A 10,912-nucleotide genomic window follows, 5' to 3' on the forward strand; every position below is an offset into this window, starting at 1 on the left:
ATCCTTAGCCTAAAAGCTGCCCAAATTTCCGGTGTCCAGAGAAAAGCCACTTATTTCTGTTTCTTCTGGGGCACTTCCTAAGCTATCCCTCTTTCAAAACACACTTACTTCCAGTCACCTTCCAATTCTCACTCCCAGGAGCTCCCAACGGAGCTCTATTTCCCAGAATCAGGGAGAGGTCCCTGGGTTCTTTCCCAGCACAGGCTCATGTTCTACACACTCACGTAACACCACCTTGACCTGCAGACCGGGAGAGGTGCCAAGCAGTGCCCACAAACAACAGCTCTTCCACGCTCCTCCATTCCCTCCCCAGTGTAAACCCATCACACAACCTAGCTCCACTCACTTCAGGGAGAAACTTGAGGCTCCCCTGCAGATGTGCTCCCACTTCACAGGGAGGCAGTGGGCACAGTGGAAAGCTCAGTGGCCCACAAGTTGGAAACCCAGGCTCTCGACTAATATCTTGAAAAGCCATTTCTCTTCCAGATCTCGTTTCTATAAAAAGAAAATTAGTGCCTCCCAAACCTTTTCCAGCTGCATAACCCTGTGTTTAAGTGAAAGCTCATATGAAAATGAAGACCATTAAAATAAATAAAAACAGAGCTGCTCTGGTTGAAATTAAAGAGGATGTAGCTTCATTTCTCTTTCCTTTATTTCCTCACCTCCAGAGCCCCTTGGAACTTTTGGGACAAAGTCCAAAAAACTTCATCGCTACAGGACATTTGAAAAACATTGAATAGATAATCCCCAAGGAGTCCTTCTAAGTGTGAGTTTCTGATCTCATAATGTCAAGACTGGTGATAGCTCAATGTGGAAGGAGATCGAGGGAAGCAAAAGGTGGTTACCGAGGAGAAGCTGAGCTCTACCCAGGGATAAGATCACCTGCCTACACGTGGCAGATGAGCGACACACCAACAGTCCTGGGCCTTACTGGCAATGGGGCTGCTTTAGGACAGGGACTGAATTCTATTAATTCCTGCATTCCCGCATCTTGGCACTGTGGCTGGATCAAAGCTGTCCTTTCTCTATCATCTTTGATGACTCTTGGTAAGTCTGAGCTGCTTCCCACATCTCCTCTGATAAAGCATTAAATTCTACCCGGCTTTGCATCTGAGCTAGTTGTGTATATGCCTATCTTGTTACTGTCCTGTAAGATAGCTGAAGGCACAGATGGTATCTTATCCACCTCTGTATCCCAGTGGCTGCCACAGCTCATGGCCCATGGTGAGCACTCAGTTAAATGTGGGTGAACTGAATGACTGGCAACATACAGATTCAGAATGCTGCTGTCCTGGCCTGAAAAATAGAAAACATGCATCTTCTCCCATGACTTACATGTCAATCCCCTACTCTGCCCCATACCACATTCTGGACTTAGTTGGAAGGGTGTCAAGAGTTCTACTCCCAAGGCAAGCCCATCTGAGTATCTACTTTCTATGGAGCCTTCTCTGTCCTTTCTCAGGCACAATGGAATGCTGAGGGTTTAATTTTGGGTTTATTTTTTCTTCATGTGTTTCAAACTACTATCATTTCTTCCTTTGTCCTCTTCCTTTGAAATCATAACATAACATAACATAACATACATGTTGCATCCAGTCCCAGGCTTGTCCCTTCCATACTAGGACGCCTGCCTAGAAATAAGAACTCCAGCTGGTGGCATCAGGTTCTTTGGGGCACTGGCTCCTCAGCAACCTCTGAAAGTATGTAAATGGTCTTCACGGTGTTTCAAGATATGGATCTGTTCAAGTCACCCTATGAGATTGTGGTTTCATTTGCTTATGATCTAGGTCTGTTCTCTGAGTGCTTGCTAAAGTCAGGCAGGCCATCTGCTGCCTGCTTTATGTAGACTGTTTCATGCAGTCTTCATATCTTTTGGCTATAGATATTTTTTTATCACAGTCATTTTGAAGATGAGGCAACTGAGGGTCAGAGAAAGTTCATGGCCACAAAACTGGAACCTGAACTGGAATCTTTCCTATCCCTAACCTGCAATCTTCTCAATAATAGTAAGCAAATGTTTACTGAGCATTTACTATGTGTCTAACAGTAGTCTAAGCACTTTACATGTATTAGCTCGTTTAATCCTTGCATCACCTTTTGAGTGAACTACTGTAGTGCTAATTCTAGAGATGATAAGACTGAAGCTCAGAGAATTCATAACTCATACATAACAAGGATGCGGTCCGTGGCAAAGCTGGAATGTGGCCCCACCCAGCTCCAGTGAGCACCTACCCACTTCAGGATATGGACACTCCTCACTTGATACTTCGCTGTAGATATTGTGGTGTCTGTAACAGGTGTCACACTGAAAGAAAGTATAGGTGATCACATTCCAGCCTCTCCACCCATGACCATGAACAGAGAGATTGATCACCACCCCCTGGTAAAGACAAGACAATCTTTGGCATCGGCCTAGACCCTAATGCTAAGTGGTTATTAGCTCTCTCCTGGTTTCCAGCTTCCTAAGCTTTCTCATCTTCTCTTCTCAAGCAGACCACATTCCAGAATCATAAACCCAGGTGAATACCCACATAAGCAAAATATAAATAGGATAATGAACTTGCTGGGAGAATATCATGTGATGCAGTCCAGCAAAATATAAATAATTGAAGAGCTATCTGCTTTGGATTATCTGTGCACTTTTCACTGGCAATATATAAAATGAGATCCCTGTTTAACACTGGGGATGGGAGCAACGCCCTGAAGGAATTTGACACGTCCGAAACCAAATTCCTGGCTTTGCTTCCAAGATCGGCTCCTCCCAGCGTCTTCCCCTTCTGGATTAGTGGAAACTCCACTTTCTCTGTTGCTCCAGCAACAAACTTTAAGTCACCCTTGGCTCCTTTCTTCCTCTTACACTCCAGCTGCAGTTCATCAGCGAATCCCACTGGCACTGTCTTCAAAATACATCCAGAAGCTGATTGTTTCTCACCATCACCACTCGCTACCACTCTAAACCAGTTTCTCTCCCTCGGTTCTACTGACATTAGGGCTAGATAAGTCTTTGTTGAAGGAGGCAGCTCTGTGCACTGGAGGATGTTTAGCAGCATCCCTGGCCTCTATCCACTAGATGCCAGCAGCACCCGCTTCCTACCAGCCCCGGAACTGTGGCAAACCAAACCTCTCCAGACATTAGCAAATGTCTCCAGGGGGGCAACATTGCCCTTTGTTGAGAACCACTTCACATGCTCTCTCTCTCTCGCCTGCTGCCATGTAAGATGTGCCTTCTTTCCTCTTTGGCTTCCACCATGATTTTAAGTTTCCTGAGGCCTCCCCAGTCATGTGGAACTGTGAGTCAATTAAACTTCTTTCCTTTATAAAGTACCCCGTCTCAGGTATTCTTTATAGCAGTGTGAAACAGACTAACACAACCCCCATCTCTACAAAATTTTTTTAAATTGTACTTTAGGTTCTGGGGCACATGTGCAGATCATGCAGGATTGTTGCATAGTACATACATGGCAATGTGGTTTGCTGCCTCCATCCCCCTACCATCTATATCTGGCATTTTTCCCCATGTTATCCCTTCCCAACCTCCCTACCGCCTGCTGTCCCTCCCCTAGTCTCCCCCAACAGATCCCAGTGTGTGATGCTCCCCTCCCTGTGTCCATGTGTTCTCATTGTTCAACACCTACCTATGAGTGAGAACATGTGGTGTTTAATTTTCTATGCTTGTGTCAGTCTGCTGAGAATGATGGTTTCCAGATTCATCCATGCCCCTACAAAGGACATGAACTCATTGTTTTTTATGGCTGTATAGTATTCCATGGTGTATATGTGCCACATTTTCCTTGTCCAGTCTATCATTGATGGGCATTTGGGTTGGTTCCAGGTCTTTGCTATTGTCAACAGTGCCGCAATGAACATATGTGTGCACGTGTCTTTACAACAGAACGATTTATAATCCTTTGGATATATACCCAGTAATGGGATTGCCAAGTCAAATGGAATTTCTATTTCTAGGTCCTTGAGGAATCACCACACTGTCTTCCACAATGGTTGAACTAATTTACACTCCCACCAACAGTGTAAAAGTGTTCCTATTTCTCCACATCCTAATTAGCTAGGTGTGGTGGTGCATGCCTGTAGTCCCAGCTACTTGGGAGGCTGAGATAGGAGCCTAGGAGTTTGAGGCTGCAGTGAGTCATGATTATGCCGCAGCATTCCAGCCTGGGTCACAGAGCAAAATTCTGCTTCAAAATAAATAAACTAATTCAATTTTAAAAAGAAATACATCTTTACCCTTTCAAGTCACTGGTATTTGAATGTTTTTGTTACTAAGACCCACCCTAGCCTATGCTGACTGATACATACCAGTAACTTGGTTATCTGAGGACAAGTTATTGCACTATAAGTACACTGTCAAAGCAGGAGGCTAGGGCTAATATTCCAAAAGATTCTTCAGTGGATGTTCCTGCTACAGCATTTCACAAAGTATTGTTTGCCAGAAAATGTGGGGAAGGGAAAACGGGTCTTTCTGCTCATCTATGTGCTCCCAATGTTATAGACATTTCTGGCCAATACTTCCCTGATAATAAGATGGCCCACCATCAAACACATGCTTCGTCCTCAATTGGGAATTGAAAGCCTGACACCAGTCACGCCTTTCCTCTAACACCAGGACATTTTGGTGACTTTTTCTACCTACTGGTCTCAGGGCATACCATCTCCATCATCAGAGATTTTCAAATAATGTTAAGCATCAAAAGGGAAAGAGAAAGGGAGTTTCCAGGCCTGTAACGACTTGTCTCCCTATGCAAATACGCTCCACCTTGCCCGGTAATGTTTACACTTCCTATAACAAGGGCGATGAAATGGATGGCTTTGTCACACCCAAAACTCCAAAACTTTCTCCCAGTTTCCACACATCAGGCACATTGCCCTTTCTCCTGTCCCTTCATAACAGTGAGTAGAATCTTCTGTTGACCATTTTTCAGGAACTTCACAATTTTCTCTCTTCAGGTCTGTCTCCAACTGAGAGAGTTTTTTTTTTTTTAAATCTAGGATGTAAATACTCCTCCTTTCTCTACCCAAAATGCCTGTACAATGCCTGGCTTATGGGGGTCTCACCTTTAAGACCCAGCTCAGGTATCACATGCTAATGAAGGTAGGATGCTGCCTCCCATCTACCACCAACTATGGTAGAGACAGCCATTCACTCTTTCAGGTCCTTGACCCCCACCCACCCTGACAAACATTCACACCTGCCTGTCTTCTCCTTAAAGACTATCTTCCCTACTAGGCTGGCATCTCCTGGAAAGTAAGACTTTTGTTGATTTTTGTTTATTTTCTTCATAGACCCAACAACTAATGAATCTCCTTGTCTATCTTTTCAGATCCTTAATGTACATTTGTTTCACTGTCAAATGAATATACAGCATATATGTCCACATCAATTCACACAACTAGTTAAAAACTCAAAGTTAAAGTATGATTTGAGCTGTAGTAAGAAGGATAAAGAAGAAAGACTTTCACAAGAAAAAAAGCAGCACAGAAAAATAAATATATGGGTATGAATATCTCTGCCTACTGTTAAGACTGATAAGCTGTGGGCCTTACAGTTTCAGATGGACACTTTAAAGTTTCTAGTTTTGGCCTGTCCAGACCACAAGACAAATACTGTGGCACATTATTCCTGTAAGTTCACCCTAGCACCACCCCAAGAGTGAGTGCCTCCTTAAATTTTGTACCCTGGTAGCTGCACTGGCCTCATGCCTCCCTTGAGAGAAGGCCTCAATCTTGAATTGACAGTTATTAAATATTTAAATATTTTAAATCCCAATGTGTTAGATGAGGTCCCTTCCCCTTCCGGCGTGACCATGCTAATTATAGCATGCTCTGTGTGTAATGTGTCCCATTTTGACATACCAGGCAGCAAATATGGATATGCTTGTAATCACTCTTGACTCTTGCCCTCCTCTCATATAACTAGCAGAGTGGTAGTGAGACATCTTCCATCTTGTTTTTCTACGAAAGGGTGAAGTTACGGGGAGCAGAACAGGAGAGAAAGAGCACGGCAGGCAGATGCTGTGGGGTGACAGTGATTGGCTGACTGATCTGTGAACACTTGTGAAAGACCCTCGGGTATTCTCTGGTATAACTGGTTGAGACTTGGAAACAATGAGCAGGTGGGAACAGAAGCCAGGGCAATTTAACTACAACGCATCTATATCCACAGGGTGATGGGGCCTGAGGAACCTGGTTTCTTACATTTTCAGCATCACTTATGACTCCTCCAACACAAACCCCCCATGCCAATAGGTCTTTCCTCTAATCCTAAGAACACCAGATTCATTTCCACCTGTATTCTTTCCCCCACCCCCGAGATGGAGTCTTGCTTTGTCACCCAAGTTGGAGGGCAGTGGTGAAATCTTGGCTCACTGCAACCTCCACCTGCTACGTTCAAGCAATTCTTTTGCCTCAGCCTCCTGAGGAGCTGGGATTACCGGTGCATGCTGCTACACCCAGCTAATTTTTGTATTTTTAGTAGAGATGGGGTTTCACCATGTGAACCAGGCTGGTCTTGAACTCCTGACCTCATGATCCGCCTGCCTCAGTCTCCCAAAGTGCTGGGATTACAGGCGTGAGCCACTGTGCCCAGCCGCCACCCGTACTCTTTTGCTCATATTGTCCAACTATCTACACATCCCTTCTCCCGTGCTTATTGTATCTCACCTGAGCAGTCCTTCAAGGCGCCCTCCTATTTGCTATCTTTGTTTCAACCAGTCCCTCCCTCTGCTCTCAACGTCTGCCACACTGCATTATCATCCACTTAGGCACTTAATTGCATGCTGTCTCATATCATTATTTCAATGTTTCCCAAGTATTCATCTTGCTTGCCTAACATGACTGTTTCCCTCTGAGTTCAGGAACTTGGTCATGAATATCTGCTGTATTTTCTGTATGAGCCTTTATGCTTCCACAGATAGTAGAAGGTTGATACCTATTGAATGGGTGGATAAAGAGAACCTAAATGTGGTGTTTGCACACTTATATATAATTCTGCCATAATGGCATCACTGATTTCTCATTATAACTCAAGTTGTTTTGCTAGACTGGAGACAGACTTTTCTGATGTGTTCATGCTCTTACTCCATCACTGGGAAGGTATACAGTAGAGGGAAAATGCAAGTATACTGCCTACATAAGCTTCAGGAAGTCAAGAGCTATCACTTCATCCAGTTTGCCACACCAGAAAGAGGGAAATAATAGCAGTAGGAGTGATGGTAATGATTAAGAGGCATTGTGGTGATCGCTTTGCACCATCCATAGGCTGTTTGTCTGTTTTCTTTTGCTCCCCTCAAAGCACATGGACTAATATACTAATGCAAATGAGTCGGCATAGTTCCTTCTCCTGCTACTGTTATTAGTTCAAGGTGGGCGCTTGCCCCAACTTGAGGCCAAGGAGTATAGGGAGGATGTTTGTTTGCTGCTTCTGGGAAGAAGCATTTTTACTAAGTGAGACTTTCCCAAAGCTTTGCTTTTTTTTTTTTTTTTGAGACAGGTTCTCACTCTGTCACCCAGGCTGGAGTGCAGTGTCGGGATCTCAGCTCACTGCAACCTTCACCTCCCAGGCTCAAGAGATTCTGGTGCCTCAGCCTCCCAAATAGGTGAGACTACACGCATGAACCACCACACCAGCTAATTTTTGTATTTTTTAGTAGAGATGGGGTTTCGCCATGTTGCCAAGACTGGTCTTGAACTGCTGATCTCAGGCAATCCACCCACCTCGGCCTCTCTAAGTGCTAGGGTTACAGGCATAAGCAACCACGCCCAGCCTCCCAAAGCTTTAGATGAAGCTGACACTGTGGAAACCTTGGCAGAAGATTAGAAAGAAACAAGGTCCTGGTGGCATTGATAACAGGCAAATCAATGTATCCGTAAATTCCAACATCCAACCTAAAGTCAAATGAACTTTACCGTCCAAGCCACCTTAGAGTTGGACTTCTAGTTACTTGCAGAGAATTTAGTTATTTGCAACCAAATATAACTGTCACATATGTAATAACCACAATGATAATAATATGTGCACTACAAACTCACAGAGTAATTGGGAAAGTAAAAGCTAATCACAGATGTAAAACTGCTGTGCCTGCTTTATTATGCAAATATTTGTTGCTGAGAGCCTCTTGGTTAAGATACCTTCCCTCAAGAGACAAAACTTGAAAAGAATCTTAATGTGGAGGACTTGGGTTGTTCATATGGGGATTTAAAAAAATGTCTCGACAGTTTATCAGAAAGCTTAAGACATTAAGATTCAAGCTGAACAGAACAGGAAATGTGGCAGATACTGTATATGACAAACTTTCTAGAAGGAAATGATTTACATAAAAGCTGGTGCCCAGCACAGAGTAAGTGCTAAATAACTCTGTTTTTAAATGTTATTTGAAAAAGAAAAAGAAAAAAAGATTAATCATCCATGGTACAAAATTTAAAAGTTACATAACTGTGGAGTCTTGCGTCTTCCCTGACCCCCACCCCCAGTTATCCAATATATTTTTCCAGAATTAGTCTGTTCATAACATATATATATAATTTTTTTCTCACAAATATCAGCATCCTATACACTGTTCTGCATTTTTTTTAAATCACATAATGTATCTTGAAGGTCTTTCCATATCAGTGTCTAGAGAGCAGTCTATTTAAGAGCTGCAGAGAACGTCAAGTATGGCCCAATCACAATTTATGTTTCTACGAATTTAACCGGTTTTATTGTTGGACATTTAGACAGTTTCTGGGGGCTTGGGATACCCAACAATGATGTAATGATTATCCTTGCAGGGACTTCATTTCACAAAACCGGAAGCCCATCTGCAGGATAAATTCTGAGTTGCGGAGTTGGTGATTTACAGGGCAGAGGTACAGTCGCTTTGTCTTAATTTTTGAATTCAGGAATGTTGAATTTGATGAATTCGTGGGAAGCCCCGTGGGGCGCCTAAACAGCTCTCCAGAGGCTGCGGTTGTCATGGATGATTGCGGGACCCGCACACTGAGTCTCCCCGTGCTCCGCCCCGCCGCGTCCCGCCTCCCGTCCCACCGCGGGCCGGGCCCGGAGCCCCTCGCTGGAAGACCAGGCACGTGCGATTCCACGTGAGCCTCCCGGGCAGCGCGCAGATGGGAAGTGCGCATGCGCCTGCTGCCGGGAAAGTAGGTCAGACTCCTCCTCTCACGTGACCTGCTCCCCTTAGCTACCCTCGGCGCCTCCCCGCCAGGGAGCAGCCGGGATGCGCTCGGCAGCCAACGTGACGGGGCCGAGCGCGGGCGGCTCCGCGAGCGCCCAGCGCCCGCGAGGATTTGTCGGTTCTCCTCCCACCCAAGCGCTCCGCTCAGAAGTCGGGCGGGCAAAAGGGAGCGCCGCGCGAAGTTTCTGGGAGCCGGGGTGGAAAATGAATGGGGTCGGAAAGGGAGCTCAAATCGCTGACACCTGGCGCAGGGCTGCGTCCACTTACAAGCTTTCTAAGGCAGATCTGCCTGCAAGAAGGGAACGCGCATCGCCTTTCAGTGTGCATGAATTCACACCGATCGTTTGCACGTTTGCAGTCCCAATTTGTGCACTATGTAGAACAACTCAGACATGGAAACAAACTTTGCAAGAAGTGGAATGCTGATGGTTCCTGGAGTTTTGCAGGAATATTCCTCTAGCCCCAGTTCTAGTCTCCCACTCACTCCCTCCCCAAAGACACTCCTACTAGAAAGCTTATCGGCAGATTTCTCACCTTCCACAAGAGACTTCAGGGGCGATGCTGCTGCTGCTGTTGCTGCTGGCGACTGGAGAGGGTTGGGGAGCAGGGAATGAAGGCAGGTCTGAATTAGCTGAAGCTAAATTCTATATATCAGAAATAATTTTATTTCTCGCACCATTGCTTTCTGATTTTTAACTTGTTGCACAAATGACAGACTCCGCCTCAGTGAATTGCAATCCAGTGGGGGACACTAACAGGCAAAATTAATGGGTTACAATGCAGTGGGCTTTACATGTTTTAATAGAGGTGTGCCTAGGTGTTATATAAGCTCAGTGGTGGGTACCCTGAGTCTTTAAGACTAAGTGGGAGTTAGCTGACAGAGGAATAAGGCAGAAGGGGTGGAAAGTGTTCCAAACAAAGGGAACTACTAATAGTTACATAATATTTCTCCCAAGAAGTTTTTACTATACATGTCTTAGCCATGCATATGGTTGGAATATGTGTTGTTTGGTTTACATTTATGTTATTCTAAGACAGTCTTGAATAAACATTGTTGTGCATGAGGCTTCCTCCCTCCACTTTTAATAACCCCTAGCAGTTGCGATTACTATATAAAAGATACAAACATTTTGTAACTTTCGATAAAGTATTGTCAAATTATTTTCAAAAAAAAGTTGAACTAATTTGTACCAATATTTAGCCTTCAGAAGGAAAATTGCCCATTATTCATTTCAAATCAATGAAGCCTTGTGAAATTAACACTTGATTCACTAGAACTCCAGAAATCATGATACACGTGCATTTCTGCTTTGTATGACCCATGATAAAAGTCTAATTGAATTCAGGTTTAAAGATTGGAAAATATCAGATCTGTACATTTAATTCATACAGGGAACACCCAGCATGGACAAGGGGGGAGTTGGGGACAAGAGTGAAAGTGGAACAAACTAAAGCCTCACCAAATGCCTGTCTGTGATTGCTCCTTTCTTACCGTACATCGAGAGTAAAAGAGAAAGCAGCTCACACAACCCAGAACAAGCAAAGAGGTTTTCACACCCCTCTGCAAATGTCAGAATCAAAGGGAACTAGGGTTTGACCCAAGAGGTCGCTTTAACTTGAAGGCGAAAAGCTGATCAGGTGTCGGTGAATTTCTGGAAGTCTGCATGCTTCCTCAGTCGATTTCTGTTGGCATCTGTACCTGCAAGGAGAAAACAGTACTGTGAAGAATG

At 44.4% G+C, this 10,912-nt stretch overlaps 1 protein-coding gene across 1 annotated transcript in view; it reads left to right on the plus strand.

The window, feature by feature from the left end:
* STXBP4 (syntaxin binding protein 4) overlaps positions 1-8,957 on the plus strand; it is a 256,034-nt gene extending 247,077 nt beyond the window's left edge. The window contains exons 18-19 of the mRNA XM_064367561.1: positions 7,505-7,610; positions 8,782-8,957. Of these exons, the coding sequence (XP_064223631.1) occupies positions 7,505-7,610 (106 nt within the window). The 3' untranslated portion in view covers positions 8,782-8,957. The remainder of the gene's footprint in view (positions 1-7,504; positions 7,611-8,781) is intronic.
* The last annotated feature ends 1,955 nt before the right edge of the window (positions 8,958-10,912 follow it).

The sequence above is a fragment of the Aotus nancymaae genome, unplaced genomic scaffold (assembly GCF_030222135.1).
Source record: "Aotus nancymaae isolate 86718 unplaced genomic scaffold, 86718_ANA_hifiasm-v0.15.2.pri h1tg000072l, whole genome shotgun sequence".
Taxonomy (NCBI): domain Eukaryota; kingdom Metazoa; phylum Chordata; class Mammalia; order Primates; family Aotidae; genus Aotus; species Aotus nancymaae.